General features: G+C 37.3%; 1 protein-coding gene across 2 annotated transcripts in view; it reads right to left on the bottom strand.

Annotated features, from left to right (window-relative positions):
* Positions 1-1,563: 1,563 nt before the first annotated feature.
* The window catches only part of LOC101174684 (solute carrier organic anion transporter family member 1C1), a 33,992-nt gene continuing 15,861 nt past the window's right edge, over positions 1,564-19,694 (bottom strand). For both annotated transcript variants that reach the window (XM_020708308.2, XM_011482617.3), the window contains exons 3-15: positions 18,558-18,699; positions 16,652-16,784; positions 15,749-15,870; positions 15,522-15,668; positions 14,827-14,925; positions 12,562-12,810; positions 12,144-12,308; positions 11,062-11,257; positions 9,292-9,457; positions 7,429-7,601; positions 4,479-4,543; positions 4,223-4,340; positions 1,564-3,797 (exon numbers count right to left, since the gene is read on the bottom strand). In XM_020708308.2, the coding sequence (XP_020563967.1) occupies positions 3,563-3,797; positions 4,223-4,340; positions 4,479-4,543; positions 7,429-7,601; positions 9,292-9,457; positions 11,062-11,257; positions 12,144-12,308; positions 12,562-12,810; positions 14,827-14,925; positions 15,522-15,668; positions 15,749-15,870; positions 16,652-16,784; positions 18,558-18,699 (2,010 nt within the window). In that variant the 3' untranslated portion in view covers positions 1,564-3,562. The remainder of the gene's footprint in view (positions 3,798-4,222; positions 4,341-4,478; positions 4,544-7,428; positions 7,602-9,291; positions 9,458-11,061; positions 11,258-12,143; positions 12,309-12,561; positions 12,811-14,826; positions 14,926-15,521; positions 15,669-15,748; positions 15,871-16,651; positions 16,785-18,557; positions 18,700-19,694) is intronic.

Genomic DNA, 19,694 nt, shown 5'->3' with positions numbered 1-19,694 from the left:
TCCTGTGTTGCATTTATTTTATCACTAAGATGAAGCAAAATGTGACATTTGTAATTTGTTTTATATTCAAAAAAAGAATTTTTGATTTTACAAAGTAGCCCAAGACATTTCACAGTTGGTGGAAGTAAATGCCTGCCATTATTGGGAAAAAATATTAAAAATTGAATGGGTGTTCATTTCAAGAGACACAACTGTAAAGAAAAAAAGAATAAGACTTGATGTCTAAAACATGTACAAATACCTTAATTATTACAGGAAACAACACTTGGTTTATTAACTTTTAATTATTTAAGATGTTTGTTTTTTGGCAAAAGCAGAGGGCTTCCTATCACTTTAATGTCCACTTCCTTGGAACTGATGAACAAGCACTTAGACTGCAAATGAGATTGCTCTAAATCCAACCTTTTCCCCTTTGATTTGATTTGCAGAGGAAGACCAGGTACGGTTCTAATTTGGCTTGAATTGTAACACCACCACTTCTTCAATTTCCATATTTTTAATCCGCTTTAATCAACCTGCTTCCCATCTAACCTCATAAACACATGCATGTGTTCTGACCTTTGATAAGTGTTTTGTTTGGTGTCTTCACTGTTGCAGGTATAATCATGTGACTTTTCTTTTTAGAGCCAAACTGGGAATTTTCCCCTGCTCAATTCAAACCACCAAACTAATATACAGTGGGGGGAAAAAGGATTTAGTCAGTGACAGCTGCAAAACATCTCTGCTCTAGAGGAGATCTGCGTGGAAGAATGGGCCAAAATACCACCAACAGTTTGTGGAAACTATTTGAAGACTTCCAGAAAATGTTTGTCATTGCCAATGGGGTATATAACAAAGTATAGAGTTGAACTTTTGTTATTGACCAAAATTTATTTTCCACAATAATTTACAAATGCATTCTTTTAAAACAGTATGATTTTCTGGATTTTGTCTTTCATAGTTGAGGTATATCTACGAAGACCTCTCATCTTTTTAAGTGGAAAACCTACACAATTGGTGGCTGACTAAATACTTTTCTGCCCCACGTTAACTAAATGAACAGTTACTGACGAAGCTCACAATTATTTTTCCTTTGCAAACTCTCTTCTTAATGGTTTCTTCTTTTGGTAACATTCACTTTTCATTACTGTGATTGATTAAAACATTGCAGGAAATTTTTTTTTAGGATTTGTCATTAATTCTTGTTTACTTGTTTGCTTGTACACATGTTTAATTTACACTTTATTAATTTGTAAGAAATACAAAAAATCTGGAAAACGTCACTGTTCATTACCCAGGTAACCCTTGTGCTATCCTAGGCACTTTAACATTGGGAGTTGGGTCATCTAGACCCACTAGACAGTGCTCTGAACCTTTTTTCTTCAATGATTTGTGATCTTCACTGGTGTCCCTGGATTACATGAAATCTTTCCACCTTTATCCACCTTTGTCATGGTAGGGAGAACATGTCAATGTAAGGGTGGGGTCATAGGATAGCACAAGGGTTAACATGGTTTTTTCAGATTTATGTTAATGTATCTTTAAAGTATCTTTCACATATTTACACACAAAATGGCTCTTATAGTATTTCTTTTAAATTTATTTGATATAAAGACCTTAAATACCCCACCAAAAAAGATACAATTCCAGATCAATCACAGTCTTTGCAGTTACATATTAAGAACAAGTAACACTTAACTGTTGTCACTTTTTTTTCTTTCCAAAAGTTGACAGCTTCCTGAGGTATTAATGAAAAGTGTGTGACATATTTTTGAAGACCCACATAAAAACAGTAAAAAAGCACCTTTTACAACCACATTTTTACACTTCTGTTCACAGCAACACTTCAGCAGGGTGCCCCAAGAGAAATGACAGCGGATTTGAATATGTGGCAAAATTTAAAGTGTAAACTGTACCCAGTGACGTATTGATAAAGGTTTTTGCATTCTTTTGAACTGTCAAATATAGCATTACAAGCACATGATCTCGACATGTCCCCTTTAATGTAAATATGTTTGCATTAAAAAAAAAAATTGCACTAGCAAAGCTGGATCAACATTTTACTGCTTTGTCTTCGAGTGTTTCTGAAACTGAAGTGAATGGATTAATAAAAACTGCATTTACAAGTTTTAATCAAACAAGATTAAGTGTCAGGGATTGATTGGATTCAGATTTACATACAAGAGTTAAGCAAGACAATCAGGATTTTTACATTTTCCCTCTAGTTCAACATGTTACCCTGAATCATGTCTTAAAAAATTAAGATTTAATTCTTTTTTGTTCTGTCACTTATTTCAAATTAATGATTTGATAATAGGGCAATTCTAATTTGGTACCAATCTTCACATGAGAATCAAGATGACAGCAAAACGGGAAGGAAAAACAAAGTGATTGTGAATTTTGGCACCACTGACTTCTATCACGTAAGAAAAACATAACATTGCAAAAAAGCCTCCCAAAAACAACTGACAGGCAACGTAAAACACTAGTGGAAGCAGATTGTACAGACTTACTTACAAAGCAGCAACAGCGCTTCCTGTGCAACACTTCACAAAGAATGACATCTTTCCAAGGACTCATAGAGATGTTACAACAACTTGCATTGTGGCAAAAACACAAACGGTGCACCTTGAAAGGCACAACAATAGTAAGTAACCAATGATGGGTAACAAACATGTCTGAATATCAATTGAATGCAAAAGCTTAACATTCTGTGTTCTTATAAGACATTTCTTTCAATATCATTTCAAGATAATAAATTTGTGCGACCGGTGATTATTTTTTATTTTTCAATTGTGATGCCTCATTTGAGATTACATCAGCCTACTCATGTGTAACACTTAATCACAGCTCTCTTTTTTTTTAAAAGTTATGCCAAAATTCACATCCAGAACCACGTGACATAAATAGTAACACAATCAGGCCCAGATTTTGACTTCCAGGCAAATTTAAGATCATAGATTGATTTTTTTCATCACACTATTACAAGGAATAACAGTGAGAGATCAGAAAATGGAAAAAAATATATTTGAAAAAAAAAAAAACTCATGTCAGCAAACATGGGTTGCACACAGAAATGGTTGTGGGTCCTTTAAAACTCTTTGAGCACATATTTGGGCATGTGACCCATGAAAAAAAAAAAAAACAACAAATAAAACTAGTTCTACAAAAACCCAACCTTCTCATTTTTTTTTTCCTGTAGTGCCTCTGCTTTATAAGGCCACTTTTCCTCAGTTATGCAGAGGCAGATGAATGAATGCTGGTGTTTATAAATGTAACCTTTTGTAGAAGGTTGCCTAATCTCTTAGCCACAGTTACAGCTATAAAGCATTACAAATAAAGGAAAATAAACAGAGCATATACATTCTTGAAATATATCAAATTTGTATACTGTGAGAAAACCTCTACACACCCAGTAGTACAAATATAAATTTTCTGTCTTACACAAGACAACTTTGATTCCCTGCAATTTTCATTAGTGTTTGAGCATCTGCACAGTGTCACTTTGTACATACTTTGGGTGTAGATCTGTAAGTGATAAGCACATGCCGGCCCAACAGGGGGAGCCAGTTCTGCTGGCTGGTCACAGCCGGGTGTGCCGATCTGTGCTGTTTTCAGGTGTATGCAGTGGTTGGTCCGAGTTCAAAATCACACACTCTTCCTTCCTGAGTGCCTCCAGTTCAGTTCCGCCGTTAGACAAAGCATGAATGGCGTCCTGTTCCTCTTTCTTTAGCTGTCGACCTAGCAGGATGAAGCCAGGGATGCAGATGATAAATGAAACTGTTCGCAGGCTCAGAGTCAGTCCCAGGTATGCTATCCTGAGAGGAAAGAAGATGGGGGGAAAAAAAGAATTCATTTAAATAAATCCAATTTAAAATCAAATTTTGACTTTTTTCTTGATCATTCAAAGGATAAATCTGTTACCAACATCTGGTCATGAAAGGGTCTTTGAGTTAATTAATGAGCTTTATAACCAGCTTCAATATTGGCTTTGTTTTTTTAAATCAGCAACTGCTACCTTTGAAAAAAATGATTACATCCAACTCCTATGTTATTCCACCAAAAATAAAAAAAAAGGATCAGCAATTCTGTGTCCAGTAAGTTTGGTACACAAGACAACAAGGGAACTAGGTTCCCCTTTCCCCCCGAACATAAACTCTGTAGATCTCACTGAGTGATAAAAAACGTGAAGAAATCAAACAAGAAATGCTGCAGGACCACCGAATTGGGATGCAATTATTACCTGTAGGCGGTGGTGTTGTAGATTCTGCAGGCTCCTATGCCTCCACACTTTTTCTGACCCCATTTAAGACACGTAGTGTCAATGATTGCTCCAAAGTAGATAGGTGCTGGGATTCCCGCTGTTCAGCCAAAGCATAATTGCACAATTATACATCATTGGAAAAAAAAAACATATTTGGAGCAGTCAGAATAAATGTAGCAATTTAAAAAACAATGAAACTGAGGGTAAGATGACAGACAAGATTATGGGAACTTACCAAGGGTGCGCGTTGCCAAAGCATGAAAACCCAACGCCAAAGACTTCAACTCTGGTTTAATACACCTGCGTGAAGAACAGTTGAAAAGAATTATAAAAAAGAAAAATAAATGCAAATACAGACCTATAGGTCTTATGTATGTGTGGCAGATGGAAAGCTCAGTGGGCTGCATGTAGGACTGGCGCATGGCAAGCCAGGGTTAGTTTCCCAGGGGGTGAGATGAGATTAATGGGTACTTGGGCAATACCATTCACGCTACTGCCTAACTATGTAGCCACAAGGTGCCCAAGTCTGGGTCTTCCTGTGCCAGTCCCGAGCCTGGATAAAACACAGGACTGTGTAAGGAAGGGCATCCGGCGTAAAAATCTCTGCCAAACCAAATGTGTCAATCGGTGGAAGCTGATTCGCTGGGGAGACCCCTGAAGAGATGTGTTGTGTAATATAAAGTCAAATGAGAGATGAGTGGTCTTAAAGTAAAAAGCTGGCAATGAATAAAATAACACAAGTAAATCTGTACAAAGGATGTCTAAAACTGGAAAACAAGGATTGTTGAAATTTTTTGTTCAATGTTTGGATCTCAAGCCAATTGAAATGCCTTTCTAATTTTTGCACTACAAAAACTCAGATTTACTGTGGTTAAAGCTAAGGCACTAGCCTCGAAGTAATATTCTGGACTGATGAACAATAAAGTTAGAACTACAAAGTACTATGATAACAAACAGAAAGTATAAACTGTTTCCAAAGTTAGTTTGGAAAGCACATCTCAGAGCCTCTTTTTTTGTGAAACTTAACTACATTAAGTAGTTTTTCATCTTTTTTAGTTCATTATTATTTATAGACTGCAGCATAAATGTTAAAATCTGACACCCCTAAATAAATAGTTCTTGCTCAGTGAGCAAAGTCTTTTAAATTGTAGAGTTCACCACCAGAGTGCACTGGACTGCACAATAACTGCTATCTATATGCAGACAAGGCCAGTCGGTTGTAAATTCTGTTTGCTTTTTAATGCACACATAAAGTCAAAACATTATTTAGCTCTGATAAAACCCTTTAATGAATGAATATCTTCTGCTAAAAGCTATAAATGATAGGTTCTATGAATTTTGTCGTCAAAAAACCGCTCGCTAAACATTTTCAGCTTCAGCTGGTAAGTCTTAATACCCTCTAACTAAATTCTAAACAGCCAAATTAGGCCACTTCCAGGTGGATTTCCTGCTTTGCTCTGTACGTTTTCCTTTAGGAAACTCATATTAATGCCTCAGTGAGTCATGCAGAATACTCAGCCTTGCGGCCATTCATCTAATTCTTATCTCCAACTCGTCCTGCAACTCAAGCACCAACTATAATGAATGCTGTATTTGTTATAATGAATTACTGTTTTACTATATGCAGATTTTATTTGATTTTTTTTTACATCTGTGATGAATACTGTACATTACCATCAAAAGGTTTTTGTAAAAAAAATGTGTCAATAAAGACCATGTAGACCTCAATCATCTGAAGTTCCACTTCAATCATCTTTTGATCTATTGTAAAAGTGTTCCCAGTGGTCTTTTAATTATCAGAAAACCTGTGTCATTTTATAGGACAAAGCTTGTCCAGAGTGGTAGGAGTAAGCCTCCACTGATGTCCCATTATCCCTGTGTTTGCACCCTTGTCTCCTAACGCCTCACAGCTCTAAGCAAACATTAGCGATGCAAAATGGCGAGTGATATTTGAGGTATCCAGCCGTACAATTATGAGCCAGATGGCAGCTCAGACGAGGAAAATTAAGACGTTAATGGATCTATATGTCTGCAAGTGCATCAGAATAGAGCAGAGCGAGGAGACTTTGGCCTGCCCATTTCAGTTGGTGCGTCACAAAAGAGAGCTTTCTCAAATTACATTGTTTCATCTGCTCCTGATATGTCCCGATTTGAATACAGAAAAAGTTACTACCGGTATGCAAATTGTATTTATGTGCCAAAAAAAGATACAAATTTTTATTTTTCAGATAAACTCATGGATGATATTGTGTTTCACGGATCTTTGGATCACTGGCTTCAATCTCAGACACCTGTGATAATTAGTTTGCCAGGTATGTTCAATTAAAGGAAAAACTACTAAAGAAGGACGTTCCACATTTTTAATCAGACCAACATTTTCAAGCAATATAGAAAATAAAAAAAGGATCTCTCTGCTGAAAAGTGTGAAATATTTAAATGCCTCGGAGAAGTTATGAAAACTTTGGATATTTCACGAAAACTTAAGCGTGATCATCGTACCAATAAGAGATTTGTGGCTGATTCAGAGCACACAAGTTCTTGCAGATAAAGGTAGAATGAGGAAGGTTTCTGTCAGACAAATACATCAGATTAAGAGAGCAGCTTCTATAATTCCATTACAAAGCAAAAAGCACATATTGGAAGCTGCTGGTGTCTCTGGATTCCCACGAACATCAAGGTGTAGGATCCTCCAGAGGCTTGCAATTATACATAAACCTTCCATTCAACAACACTCTCAAGCAGAAACAGCTGCAAGGGGCCCAGAAATGCACGAAGACTCATTTTTAAACAGTCTTCTTCACTGAAGAGTGCCGTGCAACCCCGGATGGTCCAGATAGAGAAATGGGTTGGTTGAATACCATGTCCCAACAAGGCTCCAATGTCAGCATGGAGCTGGCGGAGTCATGTTTTGGGCCGAAATTAAGGATAGAGAGCCGTTCGGCCCCTTCAGGGTCCCTGAAGATGTGCAAATCTCCCCATCTCCTTTCCTTGCATTGTAAGTGTGATGGGTAAAGACCCAAGGACATGAGTCAAGGGTGTATCGATTGGGAAACTTGAGGGAATTGTGTATAATGTCAGGACAGTTCTATTCTGTCCAAGCAACACTTGATGGGCCACCAGAAACTAATGTGGAAATAATGAGTTTCAAGCAAAGATTCTCTTAGTTAAACATCCTTTAAACCCACCTGATGAGAAGCATGTAGCCTGGAGTTCCCCCAAGAGAGATGATGAAAGAGGAGATGACAGAGAGAGCGAGGAAGTAAGGAAACATTGAGTCGCAGTCGTCTTTCTCGTGGCATTGACCGGTGTTGGCTGTAAGGTTACCGCCCACCCCAATGCAGCTGCAGTTAGAGAAGACCTACACAGACAAGAACAGATCTTGACAAATTTTGGCATAACTGAATATTGTAATGGTTCCCATTCAGCTGCCAAGTTGTCCTGACCAATCAAGGGATGAACTCCAGTTGACCCCTGAAGGTGTGTTGTGATATCTGCAACTAGTATCCAACACTTCAGGACATTCCACAGACACAAACACAAATCTGAAAATCCATCTGAAATCCATTTTGCTCTGAGGCAGGGGGTATTATAGTGCTAAAAGAGGCCACAACCACCAGAGAACATGGCCTGAAACAATGCTCCAGTGTGTGGTACAGTAACATCTAAAAGCACGGCTGGCCCAAAGGTTTCCGAGTAGAACATTACCAACTCAAAATATTAGCTACACTGGCTTGACTTCCCGGTGCCTCTAGCTGCTGTGCATAAGACACACATCCAGCCATTTAAGAAATTAGTAAGAACCAACTTGATCAGATCACCTCCTTCTGTTACTACATGTGATGCTATTTGTTCGAGCTTTGCAGGTAGGGGCTGTATGGGCAGCACGAATGTTCTACAACTATGTGCTACAGTGGCTTTTCTTTTAGAGTGGACCACGTAGCCCTGCCTTCTCTTCCAACAAGCCTCCCTTACTTCATGACCATAGTGCTGGTTCAACACTGCTCACTCTTTTTGCTCTTTATGACCAAGAACATCTCAAATGGGTTGCAGTTTTGGAGATGCTACCTAGTCATTAAGCTTTCACTGTTTGAGTCATGCCAAACTCACCAAAATCTGTTAACATGCCAATTTTCCCTGCTATTAACATGTCACATTTGAAGATTATATTTACAGATATTGTTTAAGCATATTCCACCCACTAAAAGGTGCTTTGATAAAGAGGTAGTCATACATGTTTTTTTCTTGTCACAATGGCATGCCTGATCACAATAAATGTAAATAGAAAATGGAAATGATTTATTTCTGTGTAAATGTGAACTTGGTGCAGGGATTTATAATTCAATTAAGGCAGAAACTCAAATACTGCAGCAAAGTAGGATATTTTCATCTTTTTGCATGAACTAAATAGATTCCTTCCTGTCTTTTACAATTTTCAAGTAAAAAAATATAGCATTAATGATTAAAACACTACTTTATCAATGATTTTCTATCACCCATGACATAAATAATAGATGGAACTAACTTTGTGGACCAGAGGAAAACATAGCCTGATTTAAGTCTTTGAGCCACATCTGGTTTCCTGTTTTCTTCATCCGTTTCATATCCAGTTAACCCTTGTGCTATCCTATGACCCCACCCTTACATCGACATGTTATCCCTACCATGACAAAGGTGGATAAAGGTGAAGAGGATTTCATGTAATCCATGGACACCAGTGAAGATCACAAATCATTGAAGAAAAAAGGTTTAGAGCACTGTCTAGTGGGTCTAGATGACCCAACTCCCAATGTTAAAGTGCCTAGGATAGCACAAGGGTTACAAACATCTAAGTGTTTACAAGTAATGATACCTTGTTGGAATGTACTTCTTTTATCCTCCTTAACATTAGTGGTTCTTAGTGGCCCTCCTTTCTTTACAGTTATCTGACATTTCTTTATTTCTATTGAATAATATGATTTGGGTTTTACCTGGGGGTTACACCTAAAACATAAACTAAACACTGGCAACAATTGAATGTGCTTCTTTGATTGCTTCTCATGCCAACTTACTGTGTTTTTTCTCAATCCTGCAGAGGTGCTGCAGCCAGCAAGACATGGGGAAAGATATGTGATGCCATTCTCCCCACAAACTGGGTCCCACTCGTTTGAAGAACAAACACAGTCTCTGTTGCAGGCCGTGAACAACGAGTGTTTATCATAGGAGATCTCATCAATTCTGAAAAAATAAAAAAAAAGGTGTGACTTAAAGACATTTTTTTTCTGCTAACATCTACTGATATATTAATTTAATACGGTCAAAGAATAAAAAAATAGAATTATCTTTATTGGCTTTATTTTCAGTCATCAACTACATGAACAAATAAAGAGAAAAGGAATAACAACACATTTGAACGAAAAAACAACAAAATAAACATTTACTTTCAAGGTTAACACAAGTGAACAGTTACAATTCTGTATTTGACCTTTGTTTTTTAAATCAAGAAAAATTACAGAAAATTTTTTGATAGGAATGTAACTTTCGCCAACTCTTCAAAAATTAAATTCAACAGTAGATTTTTCTAATAAAACATAAAAGATTTTCTCATCACTGAGTGTTCACCATCTGTTCAGCTAATACTTTTTTTTGGTCAAATGTATTGTTTGGATTAGCATCTAATTGCCCCAAAACAGTGGAGGAGCTAGAACATTTGATTTGGGGGGTGACTTCCAAAGGACTTTGGAAGGGTGGCAAATAAGAACCACTAGAGTGGAAGGCCCTTGCAAATGAAAGGATTAAAACATAATTATTTCAAACATTTTCTTATTGTTATAAATATTGAACAGCTGAGGTACTATTACTAATGTAAAGCAGTAGCAAAAAAAAAAAAAAAAAAAAAGTGTAAAAGTTCTTGAAAGCCCAGATGGGTAAGAAGACACCTTACAGGGGCATGGCTTTTATTTTGAAGGGCTTGAGATTTCATCTAAAAATATTGTGTTATATGTTATTATTGCAATGCATTGAGAAGCTTGTATTGATGAGTTCTTAATCTTTGTCACTAATGACACTAATATTAACTCAAAAATTGGGGAGGCAGTTGCCCCCTACCCCAAAATAGATGTCAGTAAAATGCTTTATAACAACGTCACTTCTTTAATAAGCATTTTGAAGAGGTTAAAAGACAGTAAAACAAGTTTAGGCGAATGTACCTGATATGAGAGAAAAGCTGTAGATGTTTAAAGTGATGTGAGAGGTGTGAAACAGTTAAGTCCATACAACAAAACGAGTTCAAGTACACTCAAAGAAAACGCACAATTCTCCATTAACTTATAAGGAGTATGCTTCATTTGTGCTTTTTTATGTTTGTTGTTTTTTTATTTTATTTACCTTGATGCTTCATTAATGTTCTTGTCATACACAGTGAAACTTTATTTTTTTCTCCCAGCCACAAATGAATGAAAACACAAAAAGAATCGTGAGGGAATTGCTGGTGAAGATGTATGTATAGAGTCTAAAGTTTGAGGTCTTTTAGTTGAGTTTTCTTTGTGCCTATTCCTCAGGTTATATAGGTCATGTCCTCGGGTTATGTTCAGTTTTTAGGATTTGTCTTTTAGATTCTCCCTGTAAACACCCGTTTTCTATTTTTGAGCTAATCAACTCCTTTATAGCTTAATAACCTAAGTGTTTTTCATTTTGTCTTTTTTTCCCCCTACTTTTTTGTTGATTTCTGCTTCAAGTTAATGTAAGAAGCTTTAACTGTTTTGAACTGTTCTCAGATTCTGTTCTCTGCATTTGGACTATTCCAACACCAACATTCAAGACATACGCTCTTGATCACTCACTTGTCGTATGAAAGCGTCACCCCGGCCACCTTGGCGTTCTCGCAGCTCATAGCAAAGAAGAACATTGACAGGACGTAACCGATCAGGGAAGTGCTGAAGGCAAACTTGGCTGCTCCCATGATGTTTAGTTTAAACCTCTTCATCAGCAACCCACCGGAAAACATGCCCAGTGCCACAGCTGGAATATTGATCACTCCTAAAAAATAAATTAAAAAACCAGCAAAATCAATTATTTAAAATCAACTTCTCCATTAGGATGACAAGTTAACTGGATTTTCAACAGTTGAGAACAAATTAACGAAATAAACTGCTAATTGTTTTAAAAAAAACCTTTTCACCTTTATCTATTTTTTGTTTCAACAGTTCTAATTAGCATCAATGTGGACCCTGTCTTTGATCCATACGTGCATCATCAACTCTGGTCGCTAATATTGTATTCTCTTTCATATGCAGCAAGAGCAGGAATCTTGCTTAATGAGACCACATGATTCTGCACTGTTAACATCATTCCATATTTCACTTCATGTGCAAAACGGCTCTAAAATTCACAAAGCCTCTTCAGTCTTGGCATGTAAGGGAATGATTAGACTAAACTCAAACAATTCGTTGACAACATTCGTTCTCTCAAGCTTTTGTTTTAATTGCAGCTGCAAAAAAAACAAAACTTTTGGGATTTAAAGAAACTATAAAAAAACTATTTCTGAGCATAACACAAAGGTAACTTTATGCTGTGTTTAAAAGCAGAAATGTTTTCTTTCCATCAGACTGTCAGTTGATGAAACTATTTTTACATTTTTGTAGAAAAAAAAAACATTTCTATTGATATATTTTTACATAGTTTGACCTTTTTAAATAATTCAATTGATTTTCAATTAAGATCCGGAGACTCCCTCACTGTCATTAGTTTGAATATTAATGCTGGAGTGTGAACAAACCGAGCAGGCATAGGAAATCCTTCTGCAGCTCGGATGGAGATGGGGAAGAGAGCTTCCTGTGGTCTTTCCTTCCTGGTGATTTCCCTTAATGTACCGTACAAATAATTCATGGGATACAGGGAAATAATTGTGAAACATGCAGCATACCCATAAGAAAGTTAGCCTTGGAGGCAGATTGCCTGAAGTGCTGCTCTATGTACTTGGGTTTGTAAGTGACCATGCCGATGAGAGAGTTCAGCTGGATGACAGTCACACACAGGTAGATCAGATACACGGGGTGCGCCAGCAGAGTTCGCAAAGTTGGAATAAAGTCTGTGGAGGGACAAGGGCAGTTTGAAAGCCACCAGAATTAATTAATGTCCAAATTCAGCAGCAGCTACATTACAGCTAAAAGATACAAAGTTGATGTACAAAGGAGGAAACTCAAATATTTAGCTTGTTTGTTCTTCACACCTCCATTAGACAGGCTTAATAGACCGACTTTATCGTGCTTGAATACAAACTAATATGAGTTTAAAAATATTAGTATTAATCATGCAATGATTAATACTTCATCAAACCTTACCTTTAGCCATCTCTATAAAACTAGTATGTTCATCTGCTGTATATTTGTTTTTCATATGAGGGTGGTCCTTAATGAAGCCTTTCTGCTCATCACTGTCCTTCCGTTGAAATTGGGGCCCAGGGACGGGAAGAGAACGAGGCAAAAACCAGAAAGGGATGGCAGAAAGCAGAGTGATGACTCCAGCTATGAGATAACCCAGCCACCATGCACCCACCCAGCGGGAATCAGCTGGAGTGATGGTGATGGTCTCTGCACCAGGGATACAAGTGACACAGTTTCTAGTTAGCCATGTCGATAAAACTGACTTTGTTACAAATATCAAGCACATGAACATTCAAAAAGTTTTTCCCAAATTAAATACTTTTAACTAGAATAGTGATCTAAATCATCCATCCTGCTTTCTTCTAAATCTGCACATCTTTAATTTTTTAAAAGATTCCACCTACATGGTTGCATATTTTGAGTTCTTTTTTCCTATTTATTTCTCCCTCTTTTCTCTCTCCCACTGCACCTTATTTGATTATAGCTGTCAGATAGCTTTGTCCTTCATCTGTCTCAGCTGGTCTTCTTCATTAGCTGATGGATGTTAATCCTTTGCAGCTGTCTGGAGGACTGAGTAGGCACCTGCTAACTGTGATCCACTTGCAAATGAAAAAACACACTGTTTTCCTCCCATTTTGATCTGGTGATGGTAGTAAAATAGATACATGATGTGTTTTGAGGGTTCTCAAGATACACACCACCAAGCATGCAGGGCACACATGTATAAAATTCTTTGGGCAAAGAGTTTCCCCAGAAAATTGCAGTAATTCATAGCTAAGATAAAAGTAATTTGAAAAGTCCAGCTGGTGCTATGAGGCAACAAACACTTTAAATAAAGTGCAATGAAGACTCTGTTTCTCTAGAGCAAAGATGAAGCTGGATGGAAATCGCACCGATTCATCATGTGCAAGTTTTACATGTTGTAACTTATTTAATCACAAACATGTTCAGGTCTCTAACATTATTTCAAATAATGTCGAAGTAACAGAAATTAAGGTAACCATAACACCAGCTGCGTCTCTGCTGTCCAGATGATGTGGGTCTGTCATAGCGTTAGTGTAGGGAAACCACATAAACAATCAGATCCCCTATAAAACCCCAAATTTGATCACAATTAGTTTACTTCCCACCTTACACATTCAGAGACCATTTACAACAGCAGTAGGTCCTGTTGATGTGAAAGCATTTCTCCTACATCTATATTTACCAAATCTGAATTACAGCTAATTTCTTTCTTCTTCATTTTTGTTTTACAAGGCAATTTAATCTAAAATCCCAGCATAGGTTACATCAATCAATATCTCTGTTAAATGTCAAAATATGATAAAACAAAAGAAAAAAATACTGTCAGTTTTCAGGCAGTAAAGGCCATGTCACACAGCCACTATGTACATTCTGCTGAAAATTGGTTATACATTAATATACCTGATAAAAGTGAGAAACGTTGTGGTCTTTTATATGAAACTTTCACAGATGTATCATGAACCACATATGTTGAAACCAAGCAAGAAGTACAAATAAACTACGTAAAGAACACGTGGCACATGAACCATGTGGGATCATATATCAATTGTATTTGCAATTTCTTAGTGATTTGTGCTGCAATTACGTCATTTGAACATGATATGTGTGCTGTATACACGATATTAAAGTTATACATTGGTGGTACATTCGTGAAAAGTCCGTTAGACATACAGTACAGACCAAAAGTTTGGACAAACCTTCCCATTCATTTGAATGAGAAGGTGTGTCCAAACTTTGGTCTGTACTGTACATGAACATACATTAAACGATCGTGGAAAGACACAAAATTGTGTACACATGTTGCAACACTTAAGCACAATTGTGTAAGACTTACGTAATTATTGGGTATAAACTACACAAAATACGCATTAACTGGGTAATTCTCAACTGACCAAAGTTTTTGGATAGCTCAAAACCAAATTCACGTGAAGACCCATCGGCCGAAACTCTTGACAGACATTTGGACACGTCGATGAATGACAAACTCAAGAGACACTTATGAATTACGTATATCACGCATCTTTCATGAAAGACTGAAATCTACGTGGAAAATGCAAAAAATGTACAAAGTGGCTGTGTGACACCGGCCTTAACATCTTCCTAAAAGTTTCAGCCATGTCTCCAAACAAATCATTTTCAGCAAGGATTGAAATGAATTTAAGATTGCTTATGTATGTTAACAAAGCGCAGCAAACATACCCATTTTCACAAATCCAATGTCCACATAGATCTTGGCACAGAGGGAACCAAGTAGATATCCAAACACGGGGCCAACAACAGAGATAGTCTGGACACAGCCTTGGGTTTAAACAACACAGAAAAATACATTAGCAAAACAAAAAAGTCTGTTTTTTCAATAATAGTCAATATTAAACCCTCAGTTATTACTTAATATTAAAGCTCTAGCAAGCAGAGCAAAATTCAAGGGAAAACTGACTCATTAAATGAGGTCAAAAGTTTTTTATTGTATGCATTTATGTCTACATATCATTGTGTGCGCATCCTGGAGTTTATGGGAAAAGAGCTGGAATCATAGATGAGATGAAAGTCCATTCCATTAAAAAACAGCTGTTGGTTTAGGGTCACTAAAGGACAGAAAACCCCAGCTATAGACTTTAAAGGTTTTTAGAACATTACACACTCCATATACATCTCACAGACAAAATCTACTGACCTATAGCAGCATGGCGACGGGCCATGAATAGTACTCGCTACCATGACAACCTTTGTGATGCTTAACAGCTTCAACTTCCCTTACGTTTTGTAAGATTATTTTTATTATTTATGCCATGCAGACTGGATCTGTCCACATCTACATGCGAGAAAAATAACATCCATAATACACACTGTTTTATTTTAAAAATCATTTAGATATACAATGGGTTGGTTCTTACCAATGTACAGTGCAGCATTCTCCTCAGTAGTAAAGTCATCTATGTAGGAGATCCCCAAAGGCTGAACAGGTGTCTCTCCAATCCCCCTCAAGACATTTCCCAGGAGTACATATATCCACATTGACAGATTAGACTCACTTTCACAGTCTGCAGGGGAGAGTGTGAAGAATCATCTTTCCATCCGAGTGCAAAGACTCGGAATTTGTTGCCTGTGTGCAAACAGTCACCTGTGGATTGTTCTTGAGGCCGTTTGCCGTCTTGTGTCAGCTCTGCTGGCAAACCCGCCCGACAAGGAGCAGGGCTAAGTGTTGAATTCTCAACCCACCGCACTGACGTTTCATATTCATAGCTGCACAACAACAACACAAAAGGTTTATAGCCAAAGAAGTGAAAGTAATAACCCTATGAGGCTATGTAATGACCTCCGTGGAGCCTTTCCTGAAGTCATCTGTCAGCTTTAAGTTCTGGATGAGGCCACATAAGCATCTATCACAAGAGTAGGCAAACTTTTGACTTGTGGGCCACAAAAAGTTCTAAAATTTGACAGAAGAGCTGGACCAGGAGCAGATGAATGGATTGCTTTTTTTAAACAACTCATAAGATAAAAAACATCTAGGGAATCTGGATGAAAACATGCCTTTATTTAGATTAAAAATTAATATACAGTATATATTTTGAAACAGAACATTTTGGAGTTTTTATTACAAAATTGTGGGTTTTGTTATCATTTTAGAGCCAATTGCACCAATGACATTAAATCAGAGAAATGTTGCGTTCAGGTGGTGGTGAAATAATTGGAAAAAATTTCTATTGGAAAACACACAAACATCAGAAAATCTTTCGACACCACATCACCACACCAAAAATAACTTTCTTCACCTAAACAAAGGTTTAGTATTTGTAGTGCATAATTTATGGGTAGACGCCAGAACTACAGGGAAAATTTTATATTAAAAAGGATTATCAAAAATGATTTTTTCCAGTTTGGTGGGCCAGATTAAATTGTTTAACGGGCCGCTGACGGCCTTCAGTTTACCCACCCCTGATCTCTCATGATCCTCAAACCTACTGTGCATGTACAATATACTTACTATGTTTATGAAGAATTAAAAACTAGACAATTTACTCACCGTCCAATCATAAAGTGGGGCAGAGCGATGATGAAGGTTCCAATCGACATCAGTACACAACCCATAGCAATGATCTTTGGTCTGTGGAGTTTGGCGCCAAAATAACTCACAAAAGCTATCACCAGCAGATTGCCTGCAGGGATGAAACCACCAAAAGTTTTCATTAAATATGTTTCTGATCTTTTATCATTGCTAATGGAGAAACTCACAGCAAATAAGCAAAATAAAAAAAATTGGCCTTGGTAAAAGACTTTGTTTATCATGAAATTTCACCGTGTTCCATTCATATTATGTGCTTTTTTCAATGGAATGACATCAAACCTTCCCAAAATCCTTCAACAAACAAAGGCATGTGCGTAAGCACTATTGAGCAGGAAACCGGCAGACAACTCTATGTGATCACATATGTACATGTGAGATTGAAGCTGGCTTCCAGCAGCTGTTTAAATATTTAAAAAACTGATATTCTGGCTTTGATTTTTGCTTTGCAGTGGAATGTCTACTCCTCTAAACCCAGACAGCCTTCCCTCTATTTAAGCAAACACCCTCTATAATCACAAGTACATCGAGGGCAGTGTCTGCTAGATGTCATGTTAGGAACTGAGGATCCACCCGACCTTCTGATCCACAGCCGCCGCCGTTTCGTCCGACAGACGTAATCTCTTTAATGTTAAGCATACGTCTTTGTAACTCCTCCCACTTCATTATCTCTCATTTCTCTCGTCGCCTATCCTTTTCTTCTCCAATTTCTTACACTTTCCTTTCCCTCTTCGTGCTGCCCTGTGCTGCCTCTATGTTACCCTGGCAACAGTCCTATGGAAAAAGCTTGTTGCCTAGGCCACGTGAGAGAAACAGTCTTCACAAGGGATGAAGTGATGGAGCTACAGAGGCTCACCACATTCAGCTGAGCCAAGGCATCACCTCCATATTGTCCTCTAGCACATAACACCGAAACATAAAACATGAAAGGCTATTGAGACTGATAGTAGATGATTGCTTCCATAAACCATGAGTCTAATCTCATCTTGAAACCTGAAAATGATTAGTGTCAGGAGAAAAATCCCTGCTCTACAAAGTCAACAGAGAACATTGGATTACAAACCCTTGGCTCAGTAACAGTAGTAATACTGACTGCAAGATCAACAGACAAACAAAGGATTTATTCAAATTAGTTTCTATGGAGCATTTTTTACCCTTTTCACCACACTTTCAACATCCTGTTACAATACCTGAACACTGATTTGTTCAGCTGCTTGAGTGGTCTATAAAAAGAAATCCTCCATTAATCCTCCTTTACTTTCATGGTCAATGTTCAAGCTGCAACCCTGCTACAAAATTCCATCAGTGGATCAACATTTATGTAAATGTCTGGACTAAGTCTGGGATAAATTAAAATTATTTTGTAAGAATGGGAAAAAAACACAGATAGTCCTAACACATTTTCACTATGTTTTGTTCTTACCAGTTATGTAGTACACTAAACAAGTCCAGAATAAAACCCTTAAGACAGGAGGACAAACTTAGACTTAGTTGCCCAAGGAATTTGAAAGTTGTTTTTAGGCAATTTGCTTATGAAGACAAAAGCATGTCAGATGACAGACACAGATATATTATTGGGGAAAGCAGGGATTAAGGTAATATGAAGAATAAAGTCTGGGGTCTGACTGCCCACAGATTTTAGGCTTCTGTGTGTCCTTTCTCAACATTGTGACTCATCTCATCTCAACACAAACACACCCCTCTGTCCTCTTCTTTGAAGCCTGGTGAGTCCTTTATCCGTATCCTGACCACCGTATCAATGACCCATTCATGTTTTCTCCCAAAGATAGAAAGAAAAAATGAAGGCAGGCTCAGAGGCAACAAACAGAACAAGAGAATGACACCGGTGATTGGTGGGTCTCCTCACCTATCTCGAAGCTACCGTCAATGACTCCTATAAGGTAACTGGGGATGTCAAAGCGTCTCTCCAGCTGAGTTATTGTGCTCTTCATGTAGCTTCCTGACAAAGCCTTTGCAAAATAAGCAAAGGACAACGCTACCAGAAATATCTGGAAAAAGACAGACATAAAAAGAAAGAGATTAACAGATTTAACATCAACATAGAAACAAGCCATAAAAACGATTAATTTATACAGCAGTATTCATTTTAAGTTTCATTTAAAACCATCGTCTGACACTGTTTCGCTAATTTCTCAGGACTTCAAACAAGTAAAAATCTGAGAGTAAAAATATTACTAGCCTCCTCTATTCTTTTGAAAGACTAGATCAAATAAGGAAGCTCATCTGCTCATGTCGGACAGTAAGATATCAAATGAGTTGTCCTGAGGCCCCCTTTAGGTTTTTTTGGTGGATTGGGTAGACACAAGCTAAATATATAAATGTAGTATACATTTCTCCTTTGCAGAAGTTCTCAACTGACTTGACCCGTTTTGCCCCAAGACTCACGGTATGTTTAAAAAAAATCAGTTCTATAATTAATCAGGGTAAACATGTTGTTCGTTTATAAAATTCTGCCGAACCTTTTTACCAAGAAAACACTTCAACACTTCTTTTAATATTTCATCCTTCCTGATAACATTTTAGAGTTTCCTATCACAAACCTGTGAAAAAAGAACAACTGTTATTTTAAAATAATCTCATGCCGAAGTATAACCAGATATTTTATAGATCCCTCAACATTTTCAAGGTTTGCCTTTTCATATTTATTTTGTAAGTAACAGCAAAAATATATTTGACAAGTCTGGGATGGTTAGTTATTGTGTCATTCACTTGATTGAATGTTAGCAGAGGCTTGCATTATTTACATTTTGCTGTTACTCTGCTGATCCCTCTTTTGTTTGACGCAGCAGGCAGAACCATAACAGCTTGTGCATGGACAAATTAGTGGTTAGCATCTCGAGAGTTGAAACTGCTGATCAACAAACACAAAATGTAAAAAAAAAAAGTTCAGTTTTGATGGTAAACTCAGTTTTTTATGTTTTTAATGAATAGTACATCAGCTAATCAACTATTTGTACTGCATCTCAAATGGGCGTTGGCCTCT

This window comes from Oryzias latipes, chromosome 13, assembly GCF_002234675.1.
Source record: "Oryzias latipes chromosome 13, ASM223467v1".
Taxonomy (NCBI): domain Eukaryota; kingdom Metazoa; phylum Chordata; class Actinopteri; order Beloniformes; family Adrianichthyidae; genus Oryzias; species Oryzias latipes.
Note: the sequence above shows the minus strand (reverse complement) of the source record. Positions and strands in the feature narration are given on the sequence as shown.